Source organism: Cucurbita pepo, chromosome LG07 (assembly GCF_002806865.2).
Source record: "Cucurbita pepo subsp. pepo cultivar mu-cu-16 chromosome LG07, ASM280686v2, whole genome shotgun sequence".
NCBI classification, from domain to species: Eukaryota; Viridiplantae; Streptophyta; class Magnoliopsida; order Cucurbitales; family Cucurbitaceae; genus Cucurbita; species Cucurbita pepo.
This window is the reverse complement of record NC_036644.1, coordinates 6,961,061-6,987,696: the sequence shown is the minus strand read 5'-3', so window position 1 is coordinate 6,987,696 and position 26,636 is coordinate 6,961,061. Positions and strand designations below refer to the sequence as shown.

Below are 26,636 nucleotides of genomic sequence, written 5' to 3'. Positions count from 1 at the left end.
TTGGAGGGGTCCCACATCGATTGGAGAAAGGAACGAGTGCCAGCGAGGATGCTAGGCGGTGTGCCAGTAAAGACGCTAGGCCCTAAAGCGGTGGATTTGGAGGGGTCCCACATCGATGGGAGAAAGGAACGAGTGCCAGCGAGGATGCTGGGTCCGTGACCCCAGGGTTATTTAGAAAAAAAAAAAGATTCAAAGCATAAAAATGGTTGGAAACTTATACCAAAAATAATCGGACGGCTGTGATAGGTGTGCCTTTTTTTTACACGAGTGAAGTAAATTGTTTGTACTCTAAAACTCGTCAGACACGGACGCTTATACTGAGAAGACCCTCCGAGTCTGCGGCAACATCTCGCCTTCGTGTTCGTTCTACTATTTTCTCCAATTCCATTTCCATCGGGAACCTCCAAATCTCTCGGAAAACTCCGGCCAAATCTCTCCAAATCCATCTCCATGGAATTATCCCTCACATTTCAGCTCTCTCATCACGTTTCTCCGCTTCAGTATTGTTGATGGTAGGTTTTTCCGGCTTATGGTGCTTTTAATTCTTCCCGTTTTGACCGAATTCAGTTTCTTTAGGTACCCGTAATCGTTTTCTTCGGTATTCTATAACTTTGTGTGTGATTTGTCAGTTGCTCAAATCAAACCGAGTGTGTGCGTCTGTTGCATGTTTGGCGTTTGGACTGTGCTTGTTTTGTTGATTTTTTTATGTTTTTTCTTCTTTCGTATTATATGAGTCGTCTGTTCATTTTCTTTTCTTGATGTGTGTTTTTTTCGTTTGCTATTGCCGCCATTTGATCGAATTCAGTTTCTTATTTGGCAATCAATCACTTGTTCTGTGATTCGTCAATGTTCCATATCGAATCGAGTGTGTATGTGAGTATAGAATGTGCATTTTTTGGTTGGTCTTTGATGTTTTTCTATCGTGGTATTATGTAGATTGTTCATTTTATTTCCCATTTTCTTTTACTCTTTCCCAAACGTGTGTTTTTTTTTTCTCGTTGGGTTTCTTCTGTTTTGGATTTGCTTCATATGGCATCCTTAATGAAACGTTAAGTAATCAATCCCTTGTCGTGTGATTTGTCAGTTATCAGTCGTTTTATTCAGCAATCAATCACTTTATGCATTGTGTTTTTGTCTCCACACATGTTTGGTACTGTGGCATAACTTGGGTGATCTTAGATGTTTGTTTATCGTTTTAGATGAGTGGATTGTTCATCTTTTTCCATTTCCTTTTACCTTTAAGTTGATGTGTATGTGTTTTCATTTCCTAAAGAGTGGATAAATGAGGAGGTTTTAGGCATTAAAAGATATAGGTGAATACTTCTTATTGTTCTATGCACTAGGGTTACTTATATTTTGGCATAAACGGAAACCCCAAACTAATAGTAGTGAAATTGCAATAAAGGAAGCAAATCAAAGTATTTTTTTAGAGATTTTTTGACGAGCTCTTTGGTGAAGGCACACATTTTCTGTTCTATATTTGTAAGTATTCGTTTAAAGCATGCTAAAAACTCTCTAAGGAGTGCTGCTGCTAGATGTTTATGTATGTTGGGGTACTTTTTTTCCGTTGAACTTTTATTTTGATATATTGGGGTTACTTATTTGGGTTTTTTGTACATTCTTTCAAGGCATGTTTATTTTGCCATCTTTGTTACTTTTCGAATTTCAAATATCAATGAGCAGTTCTCTAGGTTGACAAAAATTATGCAATATGGGATTATTCTTTATTGTGATGTGGTGATGTAATTTTTTTAATTATATCTTATTTATTTTTATTTTTGTGTCTTTCCTCGGCTTAAGTACTTAACTGCCATCCCATTTAATCTAGTGTAGTTAATCAATAATTTAATTCGATATCGATTGGGTTTCTGTTGTTGAAGTTATAATATGGGTAGAACTGATATATTGTAAAACTCTAAAAGATTGATGCCTAAGGTAATTTCCTTCTGTTCTTGGACAGGACGTTTGTTGAGTTTCTTTTCCATCCACTACAGACTGCATAAATTCTGTGGTTTGGTTGAGTGTGTGGCCTTTGATTTCCACATAAGTAACCAAATTTGTAGAACGCAGAAATGGCTTTAAGAGCGATCTTGGTAAAGAAAAGACACTTTTTCAATTCTGAGAATCTGTCTGCCAGCTTATATCTAAGGTTCTCCAGATTTGAACATGGGCAAGCATCTCAAGCTGATGAGTTACCGAAGTTGGGCTGCATTTCCAACCCCCTACATGTAGCTATTGAAGGAGGATGTGAAGAGGGCTCATCTTCAGTTGTTAGGAAGGATCTTTTACCCTTTCCAGCTGCAGAATATTTTCGAAGCAATCTTATTAAACCTCAAATTTTTGGTCATGGAATTGGAAGAGGAATGTCAGCTTCCTATAAGGGTTATAGATATGTTTTACAACTTTCGCAATATTCTACCACCGCCACGGCTGGTCAACCTGAATTTGGTGGCGACAATGCTAGAAATGAAAAGCCAGCTACTAAGAGGGTTAAAGAGCCGTCACCAGAAGAGTGTGATCAAGCAGTTGAAGGTTTGAGTACAGTTAAAGCACAAGCTAAACAGATGCAAGAGTCCCAGAAAAGTTCGGAATCTTTGTTGAAAAGCATATGGGCTAAGCTTCTAGGAATTGGTCCTGCTTTGAGAGTCATTGCTTCTATGAGCAGGTTTTTAACTATAATTCTTCTCTTATCTGATTTGATCTAAAGTTTGATTCTCATAGTTCATTGAACAAATATTATATCATGTAGAGAAGACTGGGCTAAGAAGCTTCACCATTGGAAAGATGAATTTAAATCTACAATGCAGCATTATTGGTTGGGTACAAAACTATTATGGGCTGATGTTAGGATCAGCTCGAGGTTATTAGTGAAACTTGCAAGTGGGAAGGGTCTTTCTCGAAGGGAGAGGCAGCAACTCACACGCACCACAGCTGATATTTTCAGGCTAGTTCCTTTTGCAGTTTTTATTATAGTTCCGTTCATGGAGTTCTTATTGCCAGTCTTCCTGAAATTATTTCCCAACATGTTACCGTCAACCTTCCAGGACAAGATGAAGGAACAGGTAAATGTTGCAGAACTGGGTGGAAATTGCTAAACATGTTACTCCATCACACAGTTCATTGGCTGTTTATTCTCTGGATAATTAACTGTTGGAACTTAATTCTTTAAACTTAACTCTTCTACTATTTTTTTCCCCTTGTGCTGGTGGGCATATTACATTCATTTCTGTTGCTGAAATTTCTGTTCATATACATTCTATCTTTTCATGAACAAACTATTATAATAAGAATGTAGCTTATGCATGACATATTTTCTTTCGCCTGTATAATTATACCTTTCTTGGGTATCTATCTGACTATCTCAATATTGTTCTGTAGTAACCCTTCAGATGTTTTTTTTGATCGAACCCTTGTTTTTATACGAGAAACGAAACTTTTCATTGATGTAAAGAAAAGAGATAACAAACACCACGAGGGAGTGAAAAAGAGAACTGTAAACAAAAGTAAAATCCAAAGAAAATTACAGTAAAAAGATAAAAGCATTCCAATTAGAACATATATCCTGTAAGGAGAAATCAGCGTAAGACTTAAAAAGAGAACACCATGAAGAAGCCTTGAGACGAGCAGATTTAAAAGGTTCTAACCAAGGGAGGCACTTGTTAAAAAAGATCCTTTGGATTCCTTTCCAACTATAACTAAAAAAGGAGAGCTTTAATGAAGATCAAAAACCAAGAACAACTTAAGCCAACCATGCCTAGCATAAGGACAATCAAGGAAAATATGATGAAGACCATTCACATCCTGGAGTTTCTGATATAAAGTGGTCAAGAACTGAAGAACTTCTGCTTCAATTTCACGAAATGATAAAAAGAGTTTCCAATTTAAGAGAACAAATTTGAAATCACATATGTTTTATTTTATGTAACCTAAGTCCTTTGAATATGCTCCCCTTTCATGATTTTGGAGAGGGTTAAGGCACCAATTCTACACCTTACTTATAGAAAGTGGCCTTTTATGATGCAGCGACGGGAGTTTTAGACATGTTTAGTTGCTAGTTGTGTTAAGTGAAGCTATGTATAGTGCAAATACTTTTGCTACCCCAAGAAGGTAGAGGATTTATTTCGGGAAATGTCTGTATTAAATTGAAAAAGTTCGCACCAGAGCGTTTGAGCAAAGTTACAGGAGAGCAAAAGTTAATTATATGACTCCCATTCTCAGATGATAGACATTACAAGTATACAACGGAGAATTCACCACACTACTGGCTAGAAGGCCAAACAATATCATCTTCCATTGTTGTTGTAGGATAAGTTGTGTCATCTAGATCACTCATCATTATCTTTTGACAAATATCAAGCTTTGCTCACATTACCTTAGTTTACGTGGGGATAATGCAATTTTTGGCTTCATTATGGTCTTCAACTTTAAGTAGCACAAGAAATTTCTCTTTTTATCTTTTTTGAATGAATTAGCTGTCCCAAATTATTTGTTGTTCTGAGCTTAATGCTTGAGGATCAAAGGATATGGGACTTTTGGTAATGAATCTAGTTAAATCTGAAGCTCTGCCGTCTATTGGATGAGATAGTTCATAGTTCTCTCAGTCATATGCTTTCTCTTTGTCTTTGGACAGAGTAGGTCTGATTAGTTTCCAATTTTCAGGAGGCATTAAAAAGAAGGCTAAATGCTAGAATAGAGTATGCTAAGTTTCTTCAGGATACTGTAAAGGAAATGGCCAAGGAAGTCCAAAACTCCAGAAGTGGAGAAATTAAGAAGACAGCGGAAGACCTTGATGAATTCATGACTAAGGTAAGTAAATTGCATCCTCCATTCCTGCAGTATATTTTAATTTAATTTTACCAGTTCTGTCTACTACAGCTGATGCACCTTGCTTAATTGAGGGTGTTACATTATGCTAATATAGGTAAGAAAGGGTGCCCCTGTTAACAACGAGGAAATTGTGGGATTTGCCAAGTTATTCAACGATGAGCTTACATTGGATAATATAAGCAGGTTAAATTTTTATTCATTAAATAAGGTCATGTTTGATAACAATTTCGATTTAGTTTTCTGTTTTTTGAAAATTGTGCTTGTTTACTCTGATTTCTTTACTATGGTTTTCACCTTTATTCAGAAAATATTTGAATTATTTTCCAAATTCCAAAATCCAAAAACTACAATTTTTTAGTTTTTATAACTTGACATGGTTTTTCTAAAGCATTTTTAGAAAGTAGATAACAAAACAAAGAAACTTATAAGTGGAAGGAAGCAATGTTTATAAGTAAATTTTTAAAAACTAAATGGTTATCAAACGAGAGCTAAGTTCTTCTATCATTTAGCTTGTATTTTTTTAATATGTATATGGCAAACCTTCATTTATTTGGCAGGCCTCGGTTGGTGAATATGTGCAAATACATGGGTATCAGTCCATTTGGTACTGATGCATACTTGCGCTTTATGCTGAGGAAAAGACTGCAAGAGTAAGATTCTCCTATAAACACGGCATGCATAATTTCGTCTCTTGTGCATTTTATCATTCAGGATTTAAGGATTTGAAGTTTTCTTCTGATGTCATTTGATACATGTGTGTGTATGTGTTGTTGTTTCATCGTTACTTGTTTTTCTTACATCTAACACTTTACCATTACCAGTTTATGTCATGTTAAAGAAGTTCTGTAATGCTCAAGGACCTTTTATTTAGTGATTAGCATTCATTCTATTTGAGATATTTTTGTGAACGTTCACCTTACCGAACTTTTTTCATTTTCTTGCTTGTTTCAATTTTAGTTCGACTTTTAATTGTAAAATGAAACATATGGTTATGGTATAAAGATCTTCTTCATCTACTTGGTGGGGAAGTGTTGATGGAGAAGAATGACCTCATCAACAATGGGAAATTTCCTTTCAGCAAAGCGAGTAGTTTTATGTAGTTCACTTGTGGTTGTTCAAGTTGTGGCCTTGAAATTTCATGGTTTACCCAGTGGGTTATGCCCAGAGGATGCTTGAACATCGGGTATCTAATCTCTCGATTAATTATGAATTAATACCTGGCTACTGATTATTGATCTTCTTGCCAAATCCTCTGTTCACCAGATTTAATCCTTTGAAATTTGTTGAACGAAAGAAACTATGTCTTTGATAACAGTGCTAAGGGGTGGGAAGAGGTGTGTGAGGAAGCTAGATGGTTGGTCTTCTTACAGAATTCAGAGTACTTTTACATCTTTTCTTTGTAACTACTATGTGACTTGTATCTTCACTAATTTGGTTTCCTTTTTGTATCTTAATGGCTCAGGGCGGATTCTTTTTATCCCTGTCCTTAAATAATTTTTTTCTTTTAACATTATTATTATTTTTTTTTTATAAAAAAATTCAATTACCCCATGGGTGCAGAGGACTTCTTAGTAACCCTAAAGATGAAAATCCAAAAATGGTTTTAAAAAATTCCTATTCCTTCCTTTTTATCCCATCAAGAAGGGGATAAAAATAGAAACAAAAGAGTCTCTGCAAGATCTTTTGACAAGACATGTATGGTTCTTGATTATATGCGCATGGAACATTGAATATATCTGACCGTAAACAAAATTTGGATGAGATCTTACTGTAAACTTAATGATTCTGACCACTATTTATTCACTCTCTGTAAAATATTCCATTAATTAATTTGTGTTAATTTAATGGTTTTTCTTTTGACTATGTAGTCAACCATACATGCTTTACTAGAGAGGTTGCATATGATGAAAATTGTTCATAAATTTGAAATTTTTTCTTGTTTACAAAAGATTGGGTGAGAGACGCCCAAAGTAACAAGAATTCATTATTATTATTATTTTTTTTGTAGTTAAAAATTTCTCACTATGAAGCATGTTTTTTTTTTTTTTTTTTTTTTNGTCAGGATTAAGAACGATGATAGGATGATTCAGTTGGAGGGGCTGGAATCTCTATCAGAAGCAGAGCTTCGGCAAGCCTGTAGAGAACGAGGTTTACTTGGATTGCTTTCCGTTGAGGAAATGAGAAAACAGGTTCCCTTTTTCCTTGTTTATATATGAACTGTTCTAATTGGATAGCATTTTTTTTTTCTATGATCATCTATTTTATATATGGAAATCAAAGTGGAATTTATGATTTTCAATTTAAACTTGATCCAATTTTATGTTAATTCTTTTTTCTAAATTTGATTTTGACTAGTTAATCTATTTAATTAACAATCACAGATAGTGAAAAAATGCTGAAGAAATAGATGGATAGAGAGGACACAAAGATTTTAAGTGGAAAATTCAAACTCAAGAAAATTCCAATTGCTCACTATCAAACTAAATAAGAAAATATCAATAACTTACATAGACCTAGGACTTGCACTATACCTTCTGCGTACTATGCCTATTCCTTTATTTTCTTCTATTGAACCATGATTTCTTGTTACTCACATGCTTTCCAACCATGTATTATGTCTGCCACAAAATCCACTGGTTTTGTGAAGCAGCAACAACATTGTCTCTTTCTGGTATCCTTTCTTGTCTTTTGGTGGCTCCTTGTATTGTTTCAGAAGTATCATTGGTGTGGCCTTTTCTTTTATACTTGTATTCTTCTTGACTAAAGATGGCTTTCCATCCAAATATAAACACCTATATATCTATATTAACTTTATTTTTCCTGTTTAGAGATGTAACTAGCTTGTTTAAGTAGATGTACTGTGACTCTCCCGGGCTGTATCAGCCTACTGCTTCAATTTGTGTGAAATGGTTAACTTATAAAGAGAAATATTAAAGCCTTTTTGTATCCTGTCTCCGTTACACCCAAACACTGCTATGAATTGAAAAGCACATGCATAGTAAATACAACTAAGTATAAATTGAAGTTGAATTGTTAAATAACTTTCTTAACCTGCTATTTTTGTCTGAAGTTTGATGTTAAACCCCATGCATAGCATATGTAACTGCCTTATTTAAGAATTCTGTAAAACTTAAGCGTTTCTTCTGTAATATTCTTCTCTTGGGGTTGATGTGAAGGAAAAATGTGTTTTAGTTCTGACATTTTAAATTTTTTATTATTTTCTGAAGCTGCGTGATTGGCTGGATTTATCTCTCAACTACTCTGTACCATCTTCCCTCTTGATTCTTTCTAGGTAAATTAATTACTTTCTGCAGTTTTTCTTTCTTATTGTAAGATGGCATTGAAGTTTGTCTTCTAATTGGTCACCGATGCAGAGCCTTCTCTGTGTCTGGAAAGGTGAGACCAGAGGAAGTTGTACAAGCAACACTTTCCTCTCTGCCGGATGAAGTTGTGGATACCGTCGGGGTCACAGCTTTGCCATCTGAAGATACTGTTTCAGAAAGAAGAAGGAAATTGGAGTTCCTAGCAATGCAAGAAGAAATGATCAAGGTTTTTGTTTTGTTTTGTTTTTGGGGCGGGTGGGGAGTTCCTTATTATTACAAGTACTACTATAAGAAAATTTCTGGGAGAAGAGGCATTACTAGTTGGTTTGAGTCAGTTCAGTATTTCCCTCCATCCCTGGATATCAGCCTATAATTAGAATTGTGTGACTTCAAAATTTAAGCTGATTGCTGTTTCGGTATAAATCGAGCTGACTAAACGAATTGTCTGAAAAACATTGAAAGCAGAGAATATCTTTGAAAAAGATGTTCTATAAAGCCAGAGCTAAAAGATTTAATACTGTTGAAATGTAGAGAATGTTAGCTAGTGTAACTCTTGCATAATCCTGAAAAGAGGAATGCAAATTCCTTCTTCTTTCTAAGTCTCTTCTCTCCTGAAATAGAACTTCCAATTGCCTTCTTTATGTCCCAAGTATTTATATTTCTTCTCATGATCTAAAGTTCGATGTACTTAACTGGCTGATTGATTACGTATGAGTTCCGCCAAAAGAAGGTCAACCTGCATGCCTTTTTCTACCAAGATGATCTAGGTTTCTTGTTCTTGTTGTATTGAATTACTTGTCTCAAAAAGTTTCCTTGCATTTAGATGCTCTTCATTATATTTTATATATAGGAGGAGGAGGAAGAAGAAGAAGAGGAGCTGGCTAAGATGCAAGAAGCTGCTGGTAGTCAAAAGGACGTAGCATTAGAAGAGATGACAAGTCCGACTACTGGAGAAGAGCCGAAAGAAAAAACAAAAACATTGGAGAAGCAAGAGCAGCTATGTGAACTCAGCCGCGCACTGGCTGTTTTAGCATCTGCATCTGTAAGGATTGATGATAACAATTTTTGCTTTCAATGAATGCTGTTGCTCTCTTATTTTTTCTTTGCATTACACACGACGATTTTTAACATACTCTGTTCCACTTTAGTCGGTCAGCAGGGAACGTGAAGAGTTCTTACAGCTTGTAAAGAAAGAGGTACAACTTATTATTCCTCCTCCCGTTGTGTAGGACATAATAACCTAACATCTTGAACGTGAATGGGTCCGTGAATTTTTTATTTTGTCTCAAAGATTGTTAAACCGTCTTCTTCAGAACCCAAAGAATGTCATTTTAACATGAAAAAACTGAATGCACGACTAATTTGGTCTTGTGCTTTTTGCTTCCTATTATCTCCATTTTCAGATAGACCTATACAACAGCATGGTCAAGAAGGAGGGTACAGACGGTGAAGAAGAAGCAAGAAAGGCTTACAAAGCTGCAAGGGAGGATACCGACCAGGCCGCTGAGATGACTTTAGGTCGCAAGGTTTCTTCAGCACTTATTAACAGGGTAACATGATTCTTCATCAGAATTGTATTTCATTAGTTTATTTTAGTTTCTTGATGCTCGCCCGCAATCAATTGTTTTGCATCTGTCTCTGATCTGTACCATGTCTTCTCTGCAACTTGAGAAACTCACTATATGCATTGTGTTTTTAGATTGATACAATGCTTCATAAGCTTGAAAAGGAAATTGATGATGTCGATGCCAAGATTGGGGATCGTTGGCGATTGCTGGACAGGTTGTCTATTTTCCGCCTTCTAGTTGACGTGAATTCCACATCAGTGCTAATCATACAAGTATAACTATCATAATCATACTTCTTTGTAGGGATTATGATGGCAAAGTGACAGCTGAGGAGGTTGTATCTGCTGCTATGCATCTTAAGGACACCTTGGGCAAGGAGGGAATTCAGGAAATTATCAGCAGTCTCTCCAAGGATAGAGGTATTCTTCTGCCTCTTTTTCTTGCCCTTGAATGTTTAAATTACGCTGAAATTGGTTTTGTGTCACATAAAGCTGAGGTATTGGGAGTTTGGTTTAAGTTTAACCCTAGTTGAAAATTTAATAACAACCCTCTTAACCATCATGGTTCAGTTGGCCTAGTAGTCGATAAAAGTCGTGACAATGATAAAAGGGCTAAGGAGAATGTGTTCGGTCCATAGTGGTCATCTACCTAAGATTTAATATTGTTCGAGTTTCTTTAACAACTAATGTAGTAGGGTCAGACGGTTGTTTGGTGAGATTAGTCGAGACGTGCATGAACTGGAACTTTGTTATCTTTGAGGTTAGCGTCTCATAATTATAGCGGGCGAGCGGCCATGAGTCTAATTCAGGAGTGGGAGCCCGTGTACCCTTTTGTCTAAAAGAAAGTGAGACATACGTGTGTTCAACGATGCCATGTACCATGATTGTGAATATAAGACAATGGTTTGAATTACCTTTTGTAACAGCTCAATCCCACCGCGCTTTCCCTCAAGGTTTTAAAACGCGTTTCCTAGGGAGAGGTTTCCACACCCTTATAAGAAATGCTTCGTTCCCCTCTCTAACTAACGTGGGATCTCACACCTTTTATACTTTACCATAGGAAAGTAGAAATAGTTGTCTCCCATCGGTTACAATCGACGAAACCTGCTCGTTTTCGTTAATGAATCTCACATTTTGCTACATTTTCTTTTGAACAGAAGGAAAGATTCTCGTTGAGGACATTGTCAAATTAGGCAGTGCAACAGAGGATGCAACAGAAGATGCCAATGCGTCTGAAGCAGGAGGAAAGTCATAAGGGAACTTTGGCAAGTTGACGGTACACTTCAGTTTTGCTCTTTTCAACTCATGAAGTATTATTAGTTTCAATGTCCATGAGATTGCTTTTTTGTTCCATTAGTTAAATGACAGTAATACCAACTGTAATGAAGATCACAATAAATAAGAAAATTCTTTCAAGGCAATAATAAATTGTTCTTTTGAGGAAAGCCTTTACTTCAAATCTACTTATGGTGGAAATTATGATTTTTTTTTGTTCTTCCCTTGTGTCGAAGGGTATAAAATTGTTAGTCACGTTGGACCGACATCTTCGAACAATTTCTGCCAGGAAAGTAGATGTGGACTAACATTGTAAGGGGGATGTTTCTATCTAATTTTATTATTTTTAAGCCATAGTGTAACAACTTAAGTCTATCGCTAACAGATATTGTTTGTTTTAGCCTGTTACGTATCGTGGTCAGCCTCACGATTTTAAAATACGTCTGGTATGGAGAGATTTCCACATCTTTATAAGGAATGTTTCGTTTCCTTCCCCAATAGATGTGGAATCTCATAATCCACCCCTCTTGGGTGCCTAGCGTCCTCACTGGCACACTGTCCGGTGTCTGGGTTTGATATCGATTGCAATAGCCCAAACCCATTGCTAGTAGACATTGTTCGTTTGGACTGTTATGTATTATCGTCAGCCTCATGGTTTTTAAAACGCGTCCAGGAGGGAGAGGTTTCCACACCCTTCCCCTCTCCAACTGATGTTAGATCTCACCCATAGCGGACAACAATTATTCATCTTTGTACTAATGATATAAGTTAATCTCTATATAATTGATAACAATATTCATTATGATGCACTTTTTAAGCCCTATTCGTTCATGAACAACAATGGTAATAACAGCCGACTAGAAGATCTTGTCTGCTTTGATCCGTTATGTATTATTTGACTCACAATTTAAAATTCGTCTATTAGGGTGCTTTGATCCGTTATGTATTATTTGACTCACAATTTAAAACTGTCTATTAGGGAGAGGTTTCCACACTCTTATAAGGAAATATTCGCTCTCTCTCCAACCAATGTGAGATCTTTAAGGGAGTAAAGAGATTTAATCGACCCATCATTCCCATTGTTGGAAACGAGGCCTAGAGCCCGAGGGACTTGGACATAGGCCTTGTTGAATAGTGCAAAACTCACACCTAGTCAAGTCATGAGCCCTCCCTATGTACTCTAGAAAGGTCCATGCTCATGTAGCCCAACAAGCATTGGGGTTGTAGCTTACGTCATAATTTCATATCTTCAAGATCATTCTCACTCAGGTGTAGTCTTAGTTCATTCAACGCTCCTTACTAGAACGCTTTTTTGTTTGGTTAAAGTTTTAAAATTAGTGTTTGAACCTAAAAAAAATTACTACCCTTATATAACTTAAAGTAATATATATATAAGAAACCAGGGAATTTCCAAAGGGTTGTACTAGGGAATTCTACCGTACTTCGTGCAGTTCTTGTTGTTCCTGCAAAGCCTACCTAAAAGTTCAGGCCGGAATGTAGGAAGTGGGCAATACGTTTTTGTATTTCTATGAGAAGCTCTACGACACCCATGATTCCCAGGAGTAAGTCGTCGGCATATCGTGCGTAATAAATCTTATTAAGTAATGGGTTTTTAAGGGGGATAGCTTACGAGCCAGGCGTTTCTCTGACTTGATAACTAGTCTCGCATCCCCGCTCAGCTCTAGCAGCAGGCTTTTTCTTTTGCAATACTTAAAAGCGTCTCTCATGGCCAATTTCTTATTACAACGTTCTTGACCATAGAATTCAGCCTGAGGGGTCAACCCGATGGCTTCTATGAGGAAGGCGGTGCAAAGGAGGCTCGAGGACTTGTTAAGGAAGGCAGCAAGGGCCAGGGGTAAACCGAAAGGCGTTTTCTAGTCCCCCTGAGCTGGGCGGTGCTTGTGTGTGGGGTGTGCCTAGACTATATATATATATATATATATATATATATATATATATATANCAACTCTGATCAGCAATGGCGGGCTAGGGATTCTGAATTTGAGCAGAAACGCTCTGGACGGGCAGATTCCGGACGTTTTCTGCCCGGGTTCATACTTCATGGCGCTCGACTTGTCGTTCAATGCCCTTAAAGGTCCGATACCAAATTCATTGTCGTCAGCCGAATACGTTGGCCATTTGAATCTGAGCCATAACCATCTTTGCGGGTCCATACCCATCGGGTCGCCCTTTGATCACCTCGAAGCGTCGTCGTTTTCCAACAATGACTGCCTCTGTGGGAACCCATTAAGCACTTGTTGACGAATACAAATCCGGGTAAGAGAAAACGAGCTATAGTCGACCCGGATCCGACCCGAAATAATGTTTATAAGACTGATAAATAAGAATGTTTTGTTATTATTATTTTTTTTTGGTTTAATGCAATAATTAAATATAGTGCCTTCTTTTTTTCTTTAATTATAAATTTGGTTCTCATTAAAAAAAAAAATTAATTTTGTGTATAGTAAATTTTGAAATTGATATATTAATTTTTTAAAAAAATTAACTATTTTATTAGACTATATATATATATATATATATATATATATATATATATATATATAATATGTTTTTAATAAGAAAAATCATAATTCATTATTCATTGCTCATTAAAATTATATTTTCAAAAAATATTTTGAGTTCGGATTTTTCAAAGTCATTGGCATACAAGGGTATAAATGTAAAATAATGTGCAAATTCAATAAATATCAAAAATATTTTTACATTTTTTGTTTATAGTGAAAATTAAAAAAAAAAAATATATATATATATATATATAGATATAGATATATATTTTATGTTTCTATATATTTTGGATTTTAAATTTTAAAAGACATAATTTTAATAAAAAAATATTTAAAAGCTTTAATGAAATATTTATTTCATGCTGAAATTAAAATAAGTATAGTAAAATACACTACACACTAAATGATATTGTAAAATAATAATTATAAAAATGTATTACAAAAAAATATGCTCACCAATTAATTTATATTTAATTTAATATTCAAAATTTTCTTATTTGAAAATAATTTAATCTAGAAGATAGACCCATTAAAATAACGTTCCACGGTTGCCAACTCGACCGCACAAATTTTATTTTTCTCAAATTTAAATTTTATTAAAAGACTTATTATATGAAATATATAAAAAAGAAAATTTAAAATATTAGGTAAAAAATATGTGTATTTTTAACCCTACTACTTCAATGTTGACGTGATAAGTTTATTGAACTAATAGATGATAATTTGGTAAGACGTTATATGCATGCACGATAAAGGAAATTAGCAACGAATAAAAAAAAAGGGATTGGGAGGCAAAATACATGCCGAACCATTTTTTAGGAATAATCTTGGCTGCATACTGATGTCGAGGAACAATCTTATCATGATACCCGAGTAAAGGAGGAGTACATAAATGCATCGAGACCACATTCGAATGAAAATGATTACGATGATAGAACGACTAAGAAACACTTGAAAGAACTGAAAGTCAATATCTATACCAATAAGGTGTGATTCAATCACAGAAACTTCATCGTTAAACCGTGTTTTGCTTAGAGCAATTCCATGTCATGGTGACTTTTCGAGTTTTTTTTTTCTTCTTCTTCTTCTTGTGGGATAGTTTTCACTGTTACAAACGAGGAGTAAGTAACGTGGCCACGTCGTAGACGAATGTGGAGGTCATCAGGTGTTGAATCCGGATTCTGAATCTTGAGCATGGTTACCATGTCACAGAGGAATGTCAAGTCTATTAAGCACTGAGTCTGGATTCCGAATCCTAACAATTTTGCCCAAGCTCGCTAAACTGCATACTATTTTACTCCAAAGTTTACAACTCGTTAGGTAACAATTCTCACCGTGAAAGATTCTATTAAAATTAAGTATTAATTTTTATTACGTGACAAATTTAGGAACTACACGAAAGGCCCAAACTAAGTTAACCACTCCGAACAATATTCAATAATTAAACCTTCATAATTTTTTTTTTGTTATTTCAGTACGACAAAATTAGAAATATAAGAACTAAATTATTATTTACAGAAGTTATAAGAAACAATTACTATATCAAAGTGAGCATAACTCATCGGTAATTAACGTGTATTTATTATCTCTAAATATGAGATTCAAATTCCTATGCCCACTTAAAGAAAATACTAATAGTTATCCAAAATTATATATATATTTATATTAACGTCAATCAGTATTTTTTAATTATTTTTTTTAAAAAAGATTAGGGATAATATTGAAATATTAAATTTTTTTTTATGAATATTTATATTAATACATAATTTTTTAAATATTTAATAATTAGACTTTTGTAATTTTTTTTTTGTTATTTCATTACGGCAAATTAGAAGGGTAAGAACTCAATCGTTAATTCGTTATCGACAAAAGTTATAATAAAAAATTGTTTGACAATTCATGGGTAATTAACGTGTATTTATTTAATTTTTTTTTGAAAGTTAAAGGATAATATTAAAATATTAAAAAAAATTAAGAATATTTATATTAATTTATAATTTTTTAAAAAATATTTAATCCCAGAGGGGGGAAGAATGAGAAAAGTAGGATAAATTTTGAGGAAAATCCAAGCTTTACCAAGACGGCTCTTTCCCAAAGCTTGTTCAAAAATTTGAAAACTTTTCATCCAAAACCCAAATCTCATACTCAAAACACACTCTCCAATGCCTCTTCGACGCGTGTGATCATGACACCTCCCTTTTGTGTTCATTCAACCGCGTTTATTTTTTGTTCCCACTGTTCCAAAATTCTCCAAGCTCCGAGCCAGGCCCGTTTCTTCAACCCCCCACCCCTCTCTCTCTCTCTCTCTCAATTTCGCACAGATTCCTTCGCTCTCTCACTTCAATTTGTGGGTCAACTCGGTCCGATCCGGTTCGCTCGCTCTTCTCCTCTCCAGATTGCTTGTTTCCTCACTTGGGTTCTTACCCACTTCTCCTTTTCCTCATTTTTTGACTTCCTTCGACGATTTTGCTTCCTGGGATTTCTTGCTCTATCTGGGTTCTCATTGTTTTTGGCGTTTGTTGTCGGGGTTTTGGTGTCGGAGCTTCTGTGCGAAGTGTTTGATTTTGGGAATTCGGGTCTGTTCTTTTGTGGGTTCGAAGTTCTGGGGTTTGTGGTATCTGGGTTGTTTGTCGTTTTTAGTTCTGGGGTTTGTAGTTGTCGGGTTTTGTATGTGAAATTTGGGTGGAATTGCCAAATTTGTGTGTTCAGAGGTGGAAATTGGGGGGGTTTTTTCTCTTCGGTGAAATTAGGGTTTCTGTTGTGAATTAGACAAATTGGTTGTTTATAGTGTTTTTGATGGTGGAGAAGATGATTTTGGGGCCCAAACGTGTCTGAGAATTTGGGTTGTTTGGAGACTTTAATGGGATTTTGCGACATCAGGAAGAAGGTTTGGGAAACAGTTTCTTCGTTAAATTTAAGGTTTCAGAGGTGAAGTGAAAAGATGTTCTATTCTCAATTCATATTGGCCAAGAAAGGGCCGCTTGGGACAATATGGATAGCGGCACATTTGGAGAGGAAGCTGCGGAAAAATCAAGTGGCAGACACTGATATCGGTGTCTCAGTAGGTTAGTTGGTTTCTTTTTGCTCTATGTTCTTGGTTTTTGTCATTTTTCGTTTCCTTAAACACATCGAAGTTAGAACATATGACAAAACTATGAAAAACAATACATGAACAGTCCCACATGGCGGCTGTTGACTGAAAATATGATTCGTGTTGTATTCAGCTGTGTGTACTCTTCTTTTAAGGGATGAATTTAGTGATTTTAGGATGCACTGTTATAAGTTGGAAGGGTAAATAGACATATTCTTGTTAAGAACGGATCGATTGTTATTTAGTCTTAATGCGTTTCTTGGGTATTATGCTCGTTCTAAGAACGTGTATCGTCTTTTAAGTTGAGGTTTTTGTAGCTTACAGCAATGTTCGTCAATGTTTTAAAAAGCTATTGAAGGCTCTAAGGGACTAAGTTTAATCGCAATCAATAATTTCTAATGTCATACGATATGAATCTTTGGAACAGATTCAATTCTTTTCCCCGACGTGCCAATTGCGCTGCGATTGTCCAGCCATCTTCTCCTTGGGGTGGTGAGGATCTATTCTAGAAAGGTGGGTTACCTATTTGACGATTGTAGTGAAGCTCTGCTTAAGGTAAAGCAAGCGTTCCGTTCTACTGATGTTGACTTACCTCCCGAAGAATCGACTGCTCCGTATCATTCCATCACTCTGCCCGAGACTTTTGATCTTGACGATTTTGAGCTTCCAGATAATGAACTTTATCAGGGGTTAGTTCAAGGTTTTTTTAGTTATTTTTATGTTAAACCAGCAGCTATAGCAACCGACCCATATTGTAGCACTTCCGCTCGGTGAATGACCTCTAATTTTGCTGCAGTAATTATGTCGATCATCACGTTAGTTCTCGGGAGCAAATTACCCTTCAAGATACTATGGACGGTGTAGTCTACACTACTTCTCAATTTGGCTTGGATGGTTAGTATTCTTCGCTCCATTTTTGTAAACTGCAATTATTCGGATCAAACAGATTTTAATCTTCTTGGCCATGCAGAGCGTTTCGGTGATGGAGATGCTTCACAAATCGGTTTAGATCTCGATGAGGTAACATATTAAAAGAAAAAAGAAATGAATGTCGTTTATAGTTTTTTTGTTGGTTTTTAATTTTTTTTCATTTCTTTTTTTAATTTTATTTTCGTGCTTTCTTGTTTAATATTTCCTCCCAACCGTTCGTAATTTGTGTCCCCCTTTCCCACCTACTGGTGACAAGCAGGAACTCTTTGTCGAAAAGATCATTGTTAAGGATCACGATGAGATTTCAGAGTAAGCATTATATATCTCTTCGGTATTTTAAAGCTTGTCCGCTCTATGTAATACCGGTTCTTAGAAATGGAATTGTGTATCGAATGATACCGTCCCTCTCCGGGAAAAAAAGATATTTTATACAAGTGTAGGATTTCTGATTTACTGAATTTCTCATTGTTTAAGTATTGTTGGAAGCATTTCCGTTTTTTTAGGCTGTTTCCCGTCTACGTGTTGATCCATGAACTAATTATTTTTTGTGTGTGTGTGTGTGCATGTGTGATTGTAGTAACGATCCTCGAGCACTTTCTCCATCAACCGTCTTGAAAGACAAGGATGAAAATACGAAGGAAATCCTAGAAACCTTTGATACGCTGCAGGTACGTGTTGATGGATTTCGAGTTAATATTGACTATCCCACATCGGTTGGGGAGGAGAACGAAACATTCTTTATAAGGGTGTGGAAAGCTCTCCCTATCAGACACGTTTTAAAAACCTTGAGGGGAATCCCGAAAGGGAAAGCCCAAAGAGGACGATATCTGCTAGCGATGGGCTTGAACTGTTGCACATCATATCTCTATCTTTTGTAAACAACGGAATGCATTTATACAAATTGTCGTTAAGAGTTGGCCACGAATTGTTATTGTATATTATGCAGGATCCATCATCTAATGCGAGACAAGTCGATGATTACAACTTGGCTAGTGTTCAGGATAGTGATGGTTCTTTGAAAGTGGAAGTTCGGGGTACAGAACCGAAAGCCGTGGAGATTGAAATGAACGAATCCAGGAAGTCAGATATTAATGGCGGCCCTACCGATGTTTTGGATTGGTCTTCCCATAACGATTTGGATTGTGAGACTACCAGACCCATGCATCTTAAAGAGAACGGCCATCTTTCTAGTGACCCGGAAAACAAAGATGGAAAACTCGAACAGTTTTCTTCGCCAGCCGACGAGACAATGGAAAAGATGAAAGGAGGTAATTACCGTTTAACTTTTGCTTGCATGGATTGTTTCGTGGAATCCCGAAAACCGTTCTTTGCTGTTTTTACCAAAAAGATAAAACTTCTGCTGTAAAACGCTCAAATGGATTACAGATGCATTAAATGGCTCAAGCACAGGAGAAGAAATGAACAGTGGAGTTGTAATAAACAATGAGCTTGAAATGACCTTTCTTGATCCCGTTGATGCAGAATGTGATCGCAGCAGAGCTACGTTAGACCCAACGGCCATGTCTCCTAGTCGCTCCGGTGTCACCCCTGATTTTGAGGACACGGGACATAAAGCTCCTTCAGATAGCACATATGCATTAGCCTCAGAGGGTTGTACGATCGGTGATCAACCATCCTTAAAATCCATGGACAACTCGAGTGAAGCGCTCTCAGCTGGAAAAGTTGCTCGAGATATGACATATCAAGAGGAATCTCCTGGTAGGCCTGAGGTTATCGATTCTGAATCCAAGGAATTTCGGGAGCCAAAGGACACCGAGACTCGGAATTCTTTTAATGGTGAAGAAACTCCATCCACGGAGAAGTCCGTGCTACTGTCATGCAATTCTCGTGTAACTAAGCCATCTCTTGAAGGTATTGAAGTCCGTGCTACTTTTGTTTAATGGTTATTGAATGAACCTTATTTTTTCTGGAGCTCGTGTCGTGGACATTGTTAATTTGAAAATTAGTCGATTAATCATTTGTGATTCTAGGTGAAAGCTGCCAAGCAACTGACGCTGCGACACAAAATTTGGAAATAAGTGAGAAAGCCGATACCGAAGTTCTGGAAGACGGGCAGGCTGGTTTCAGGGACTCGGACAAACGTTTGGATTGTGCATTGTCTAATGATATTTGCACAGAGGTTTCAAATAGGTCTCCCACCTCAGATTTCCCTGCACCCGAGAAGTTGCTTTCTGTACCCGAGGGCCTTACCGAAATACACGGTGACAACTTATCATTGAATTCTTCACTGGACAAAGGAAACTTGGTCGAGGATGACGGAGGTGTTTCTGGAAGTAATCTTATGTCGGGGAAGAAGCGAAGCTTCACGGAAAGTACTTTAACAGCACAGAGTTTGAACTCAGCCGAGTCCGTTGGGGCGCACCGATCTAAGAGAGTTGCAGAATCCATTCCTGATGACGACGATTTGTTATCTTCTATTTTAGGTATTGTTGCATTCCTTTTAACATCTCTGAGAAAGTGTGCCGATATTTCTGACTTTCGATTCGTAGGCTCGATGTCACTGACTAGGTTTTTATGTTGCTTTAGTTGGAAGACGATCGTCGGTTTTGAAAATGAAACCGTCACCTCCCGTGCATGAAACCATAACCTTGAAACGTCCACGATCGACGGTTGGAGTTGGCATCTCAAAGAAGAAGGTGCTTATGGATGATATGATGGTTTTGCATGGAGAGTATGTATCTAGGCATCTTTAAATTTTTTTTATGTCTAACTTTACTTTAAATTGTTGTTCGTTTTCTATGGGTTCGAAACAATCCGTCAATTTATAGTTTCTTGTTCGTTATTCGACTGACTTTTAACCGATGAGCGTTTTTTGAAGTCACGACGTAACTCACCTTCATTGTAGTAAATGGATCTTCTTTCCTGCTGAGTGCTGAGACACTAACGGCATATGTACTATTATTATTCAGCACGATACGTCATCAACTTACAAGCACGGAGGACATACGTCGTGTTCGGAAAAAGGCACCCTGTACTCGTCCTGAAATTTCGATGATTCAGAGACAATTCTTAGAAGACGAAATTTTCAGTGAATCCATATATTCAGGTATTTTGTTATGCTAGAAGATGAAATTTTCGTGTCGCTTGCATTCGTTAAATTATCTCCCCTTTCGAGCGTTAAGTGAATAACTTCTGATGGCAAGGTCTTTTCGGTTTGCTTTAGGTATTTCCAAGGAACTGTCGTCATTGCATGCCGAAGCATTTGACCTTAACGAAATCAGGGTTTACGAGAAGGATCCAGAGGCAGGAAACGATTTCGAGTCTGCTATTAGACCGAATACCACTGAAGAAAGTGCAACAGAAACAGCCCCTGAAGAAGTCATTGGAAAAAATGATCTTCAATCTCAGCCTGCTCGGGCTACTGTGCAGAACGAGACTGAGTCAGCTCAAGAGTTAACATTAGAGTGTCCTGATCTAGACGTTCACGAGCAGCAGCAAGCGACGACAATTGAGAATGCTGGACCGGAACCCAGAAATGTTGCTGATGCAGCTAATAGCTTCGACATTCACGAGTTGGAATTACCTTCCTTAGTCATTGGGGATAAATATGATGATCCAAATGCTTCTTTGCAGAAAATATTGGAATCTCAGCACGGTGGTGATGATGCTTTTACGGTGGATACCGGGAATATAGGTCTCGACAACGTTAATGCTAATGATTGCACCGAGATCAGAGATAATGTTAATGAAGAAAAATACGATCATAATGTTTCCCTTGTAACCTCGCCTCGAGAAAACGGTGAATCGAATTATCTGACTCCTGAAAATGGTGAAAAACCTGATGAAAGCGTCTTAGATGTTAAGTTAGGGGAGATCGATGGGGATAGAGTAAATACAGCAGACGTCGTTTGCGACGAGAAGGATGCAGCGTCTGTTTGCTTAATCGACGGAGCACCGATGGATTCTCAATATTCTACGGGATTTGTACATCCAGACTATCATGAAGAAGCTGATTTGCTCAATACCGTGGACACGGAAATGACTATCCTCGACCATCCTACTATAGCCGAAGACCGTGGTGTACGTTCAACTTTCTTTTTGTTCTATTTAAAACACGAAAGGATCTTAGAAAAGTTGGTTCTTGTTGTACCGTTTATTTACTTCGGTACTTCTTTGCTTCCCTTGCGTCTAAAGTTTTCTTTGTCGTGCAGGACTTCGAGGATGCTACGGCGGCTAATGATATAGGTTCGAGTTTCTTGTTGCTTATTTTGGCTTTCTTGATTGTGTAGTAGCAGTGGTCTGATTAGCACCTTAATAACTTGTCCTCTTTCGACTTTCCCTTCCGGGGCCCAGCGTCCTTGCTGGCACACCGCCTCGTGTCCACCCTTCTTCGGGGCTTAGTCTCCTCACTGGCACATCGGCCGGTGTCTAGCTTTGATACCATATGTAACGGCCCAAGTTCATAGTTTTTAAAATGCGTCTGCTAGGGAGAAGTTTCCACACCCTTATAAAGAATGTTTCGTTCTCCTCCCCAACCGATGTGGGATCTCACATCATATTCCGTGTTCTTTTAGCGAACAAGGGGCCAAGTTGTTTATTCACGTAAGAGCGACTTTCGTTCTTATGTTGCTGATGATATATATATTTTTTTCGTCCAGAATTTTTGAACGAAGATGACGAGGCCGAAGAAGACGAGGACAACACGCAATTTGCAGCAGATCCTAGCTTTCTTGAAAACAGTGGATGGTCTTCCCGTACCAGGCATGTGTTTATTTCTGTATATTGTTTCTTATGTAACTCTGATGCTTGGTTAAAAAACACACTCAAATACCGATTCAAATACCGCTTCGATAGTAATTTACCTAGGCTTTTGGTTGTGTAACAGCCCAAGTCCACCGCTAGCCGATATTGTTCTCCTTGGGCTTTCTCTTTTGAGCTTCTCATCAAGGTTTTAAAATGTGTCTATTAGGGAGGAGTTTTCATACCCTTATAAGGAATGTTTTGTTCTCCTCTCCAACTAACGTGGGATCTCACCAACGTTCTCGCTGGCACACCACCCGGTGTCTGGCTCTGATACCATTTGTAATAGCCCAAGCCCTCCGGTATTAGATATTGTTTTCTTTGGGCTTTCCCTCGTAGGCTTTTGCTCAAGGTTTTAAAACGCGTCTACGAGGGAGAGATTTTCGCATCCTTATAAGAAATGTTTTGTTCTCCTCTCCAACCAATGTGGGATCTCACAATCCACCCCCCTTGGGGCCCAACGTCCTCGCTAGCACACCGCCCAGTGTCTGGCTCTGATACCATTTGTAATAGCCCAAGCCCACCGGTGTTAGATATTGGCCTCTTTGGGTTTTCCGTCAAGGTTTTAAAACACGTCTACTAGGGAAAGGTTTTCGCATCCTTATAAGAAATGTTTCGTTCTCTTCTCCAACCAATGTGGGATCTCACCTTCCACCCCCCTTGGGACCCAACGTTCTCGCTGGCACATTGCTCGGTGTCTGGCTCTAATATCATTTGTAATAGCCCAAGCCCACCGGTATTAAATATTTTCCTCTTTGGGCTTTCCCTCAAGGTTTTAAAACGCGTCTACTAGGGAGACGTTTCCACACTCTTATAAGGAATGCTTCGTTCTCCTCTACAACTAATGTGAGATCTCACAGGTTGAATCTAACACCATTTCTAACCAAAACCACTACTGGAGTCGCCTTTTGGTTTCCTTCATAATTTTACTGAACATGTTTTCATCGGAGACATACTTCTCATCTATATGTTCTTTTATTCCTTTATTCCTTGTTACAGGGCGGTTGCAAGGTACCTTCAAAATCTCTTTGATAGGGACACTGTACATGGGAGAAAGGTCCTTTACATGGATAACTTACTCGTTAACAAAACTCGGAAGGAAGCTTCAAGAATGTTTTTCGAGACATTGGTACGTCATTTCGAATCCTTATATAATATATCTTGTTAGGACCGAGGTATGATTACAAACTATGGTCTTGGTTTCTGAGTATCATTGTCGAACGATAGCTAGCTATCCAGGTTCGTGTTTGCTTGCCACTAGTTCTTTCTACCCTAGTTGTGTTCGGCTCTTGATGTCATTGTAGTAGTAGAAAAAGCTCGTAATGTAACAGCTCAAACCCACCGCTAGCAGATATTGTCCTCTTTGGGGTTTTCCTTTCGGGCATACCCTCAAGGTTTTTAAAACGCGTCTACTAGGGAGAGGGTTCCACACCCTTATAAAGGGTGTTTCGTTCTCCTCCTCAACCGATGTGAGATCTTACAATCCATCCCCCTTCAAGGTCCAGCGTCCTCGCTGGCACTTGTTCCACTCTCCAATCGATGTGGACCCCACCAAATTCACCCCCTTGGAGGCCCAGTGTCCTTACTGGCACACCGCCTCGTGTCTACCCCCTTCGAGGAACAGCCTCCTCGCTGGCACATCACCCGGTGTCTAGCTCTTATACCATTTGTAATAGCCGAAGCCCACTGCTAGCCGATATTGTCCTTTTTGGACTCTCTTTTGGGCTTACCCTCAAGGTTTTTAAAACGCGTCTACTAGGGAGAGGGTTCCACACTCTTATAAAGGGTGTTTCGTTCTCCTCCCCAACCGATGTGGGATCTTACAATCCATCTCCCTTTGGGGTCCAGCATCCTCGCTGACACTCGTTCCTATCTCCAATCGATGTGGGACCCCCATCAAATCCATCCCATTCAGAGCCCAGTGTCCTTACTGGCACACTGCCTCATGTCTACCCCCTTTGAGGAACAGCCTCATCGCTGGCACATTGCCCGGTGTCTGGCTTTGATACCATTTATAATAGCTCAAACCCACTGCTAACAGATATTGTTCTCTTTGGGCTTCCCCTTTCGGGCTTACCCTCAAAGATTTTAAAACACGTCTACTAGGGAGAGGTTTCCACACCCTTAAAGGGTGTTTCGTTCTCCTCCCCAACCTATGCGAGATCTTACACGTAAAGAAATTAGGGTTCAAATGAACGACATCTGTGTCTAATTTGTTATTCGTTCGAACATGTCACAAACGTTACCCGTTCTCTCAGGCCCACATATTTCAATTTAGTTCCTATCTCTGTGACGCTTGTATTGGACAGTGTCCAAGAATGATATCCGGTTGGACTCGGTTTACGTCCTACAAAACTCTCGTAACCTACTCACCGACATCTTCTAGTTTTCGTGTTTCTGAATACATGCCATCTGCTAATTTTGCTGGTTCATTTATGCACAAACGTCACTATTTCTGCAGGTTCTCAAGACAAAGGATTACCTCCATGTAGAACAGGAAAGACCCTTTGACAACATTAGTATAAAGCCAAGAATAAATCTCATGAAATCAAATTTCTGATTTACTTTAGGAAAAGGCAGAGAGATACACAGCTGGAGGAAAACCCGAAAACCCGAAAACCCGAAAATCAAAACCCAAATACCAAAATGGCTCCGGTAGGTGTTAGTTCGGCCGATGCTCCACTCGGGACGTCAATATATAGCTGTTCCCATCATCAGAAACTCCTCATCTCTACCCAACACAATAATCTTTTGTTTGTTACTATTATTTATATATAATTGCTCTGTTCAAGCTAGACGTTTTATGTAAGCGGTAAGTGGCCAGTGAGTCTAACCGTGCGGTCGAGTCAGGTCGGGTCGAGTCGAGTCGAGTTGAGTCCAGTGGGGACGGTCGTGTATTAATGTGTTTATTGTACCATCTTTTGTATTATGACAGACACTCATGTATATATTATCTGTAAAAATAGTCTCCTGTTATTCAAGATGCTGATTTGTTTATTAGATATCATATATAGACTATGCTTCAAAAGTTTTGGACTGTAAATATGAGAAATATAGCCTTTGGAAGTAGAGCGGTGTGCTCGGGAAAGTACCGCACGAGATCAATCAAATATCTCCGGCATATCTTGGAAATTTGTATCTAACTGCCACATATGTATATGCTTTAGCCCTGACGGCCTGAAAGAGGCGTCTGTGGTAGAGACAATCTCCGTTTGTTAACAGAATAGATCTACGAAGTTGAGTTTATGAAGGAGCCGTTTTAGCTGACCCGAGGTTAAGAAAACTATGTTATGCGAATGTTATGACTGATTTGAGTGGTTGAAATAAGGTTTAACAACTCCGTGTACATGTGTCTTTTACTTTTACATGAAAAATGTTAAAAATAGGACGAATCTTTACAAATGTTTAGTAACTAATCACATTTTAGGGTCGGAAAAACATTTACATACAATACATCATGACGGGTAAAACCTAGTTTTCGTGACGGCTCATTAGGCACTAATTTTTTCCATTGGTTTTCGATGAACGTGTATTAGCCCATAATTAGGCCCATAGAGATATTAACAAATTCGTCGTTCAAAATAAATATCATACATATACCTTATGTTATTTTTTTTTAAGATAGTTTAGAAATTAAGTATTTTTTTATAACTTTTATCTAATTTAAAATTAAATATTATTTAGTCTATTTCAATAAATTAAAAAAAAAAAACCATTTATGTTTTTTTTTTTCACTTTTAATATTGACATATTGTTAATTTGAAATAAGAGATATTATATTTTATATATATATTTATTTATTTATTGATTTATTAAATTTTAATACTAATTAAATATAGATAAACAAAAAGGAATATAATAAAAATGAAGAGAAAAGTAGTGGGTCCCACAAAATTATGGAAAAAAATTATAAAAAAATTATAAATTTATATTTTAAATGGATATAGTAAAAATAGTGGGACCCACCACTTTTTTATTATATTTATTTTTTCATTTTATTTTATTATATATACAGTAACTTTAAACTAACTATTTTTATTATTTATTTAATTTTATTTAATTTTATGATTTAACTCATTTAACCAATTCTCAATAAACATTATATTTAGTTGTTTTAGTTTTATGATAACGATCAAATACAATTTTGACTTATGGTATTTTTTTTCAATAATTATAGATTAATTTGTGTTTGTTGGAGAACTTTTTGATATATTTTATTTAATTCGAATAATTATAAATGGTAAATAAATAAAATTAAAAAAATTTGACAACCGATCGAACCCAACCCAACCCGAAAATAGAGGATCGAGTTGGATTGGGTTGTGAAAAATTTTGGG

General features: G+C 37.2%; 2 protein-coding genes across 6 annotated transcripts; both read left to right on the top strand.

Annotated features, from left to right (window-relative positions):
- The first annotated feature begins 309 nt into the window (after window positions 1-309).
- Window positions 310-11,162, top strand: LOC111798547 (mitochondrial proton/calcium exchanger protein-like). 3 transcript variants are annotated; one of them, XM_023681777.1, is made up of 15 exons: window positions 310-512; window positions 1,961-2,665; window positions 2,750-3,062; window positions 4,660-4,806; window positions 4,922-5,010; window positions 5,385-5,477; window positions 6,890-7,016; window positions 8,055-8,119; window positions 8,202-8,376; window positions 9,004-9,192; window positions 9,299-9,346; window positions 9,554-9,700; window positions 9,850-9,932; window positions 10,022-10,137; window positions 10,875-11,162. In XM_023681777.1, exons 2-15 carry the CDS (start codon window positions 2,073-2,075, stop codon window positions 10,970-10,972), a joined length of 2,283 nt encoding a protein of 760 aa, XP_023537545.1. In that variant the 5' UTR covers window positions 310-512; window positions 1,961-2,072; the 3' UTR covers window positions 10,973-11,162. The 3 variants fall into 3 exon arrangements, with proteins under 3 accessions (XP_023537545.1, XP_023537542.1, XP_023537543.1); XM_023681774.1 differs by having other exon boundaries at window positions 9,001-9,192; XM_023681775.1 differs by having other exon boundaries at window positions 1,936-2,665; window positions 9,001-9,192.
- Window positions 11,163-15,752: 4,590 nt separating this feature from the next.
- Window positions 15,753-25,299, top strand: LOC111798290 (sister chromatid cohesion 1 protein 4-like). 3 transcript variants are annotated; one of them, XM_023681351.1, is made up of 16 exons: window positions 15,753-16,582; window positions 17,036-17,297; window positions 17,405-17,502; window positions 17,579-17,628; window positions 17,798-17,847; window positions 18,116-18,206; window positions 18,539-18,806; window positions 18,925-19,410; window positions 19,530-19,982; window positions 20,086-20,230; window positions 20,469-20,605; window positions 20,723-21,579; window positions 21,711-21,744; window positions 22,158-22,260; window positions 23,299-23,428; window positions 24,761-25,299. In XM_023681351.1, exons 1-16 carry the CDS (start codon window positions 16,459-16,461, stop codon window positions 24,857-24,859), a joined length of 3,387 nt encoding a protein of 1,128 aa, XP_023537119.1. In that variant the 5' UTR covers window positions 15,753-16,458; the 3' UTR covers window positions 24,860-25,299. The 3 variants fall into 3 exon arrangements, with proteins under 3 accessions (XP_023537119.1, XP_023537120.1, XP_023537118.1); XM_023681352.1 differs by having other exon boundaries at window positions 15,754-16,582; window positions 18,485-18,806; window positions 19,021-19,410; XM_023681350.1 differs by having other exon boundaries at window positions 15,754-16,582; window positions 18,485-18,806.
- Window positions 25,300-26,636: the final 1,337 nt, after the last annotated feature.

Coding starts and splice junctions, on each gene's coding strand:
- LOC111798547 (XM_023681774.1), top strand. CDS start 2,073: ATGGCTTTAAGAGCGATCTTGGTAAAGAAAAGACACTTTTTCAATTCT. Junction 7,017..8,054: donor TTGAGGAAATGAGAAAACAG/GTTCCCTTTTTC, acceptor TATTTTCTGAAG/CTGCGTGATTGGCTGGATTT. Junction 9,347..9,553: donor TACAGCTTGTAAAGAAAGAG/GTACAACTTATT, acceptor CTCCATTTTCAG/ATAGACCTATACAACAGCAT.
- LOC111798290 (XM_023681350.1), top strand. CDS start 16,459: ATGTTCTATTCTCAATTCATATTGGCCAAGAAAGGGCCGCTTGGGACA. Junction 20,606..20,722: donor CAGTGAATCCATATATTCAG/GTATTTTGTTAT, acceptor GGTTTGCTTTAG/GTATTTCCAAGGAACTGTCG. Junction 21,580..21,710: donor CTATAGCCGAAGACCGTGGT/GTACGTTCAACT, acceptor TTTGTCGTGCAG/GACTTCGAGGATGCTACGGC.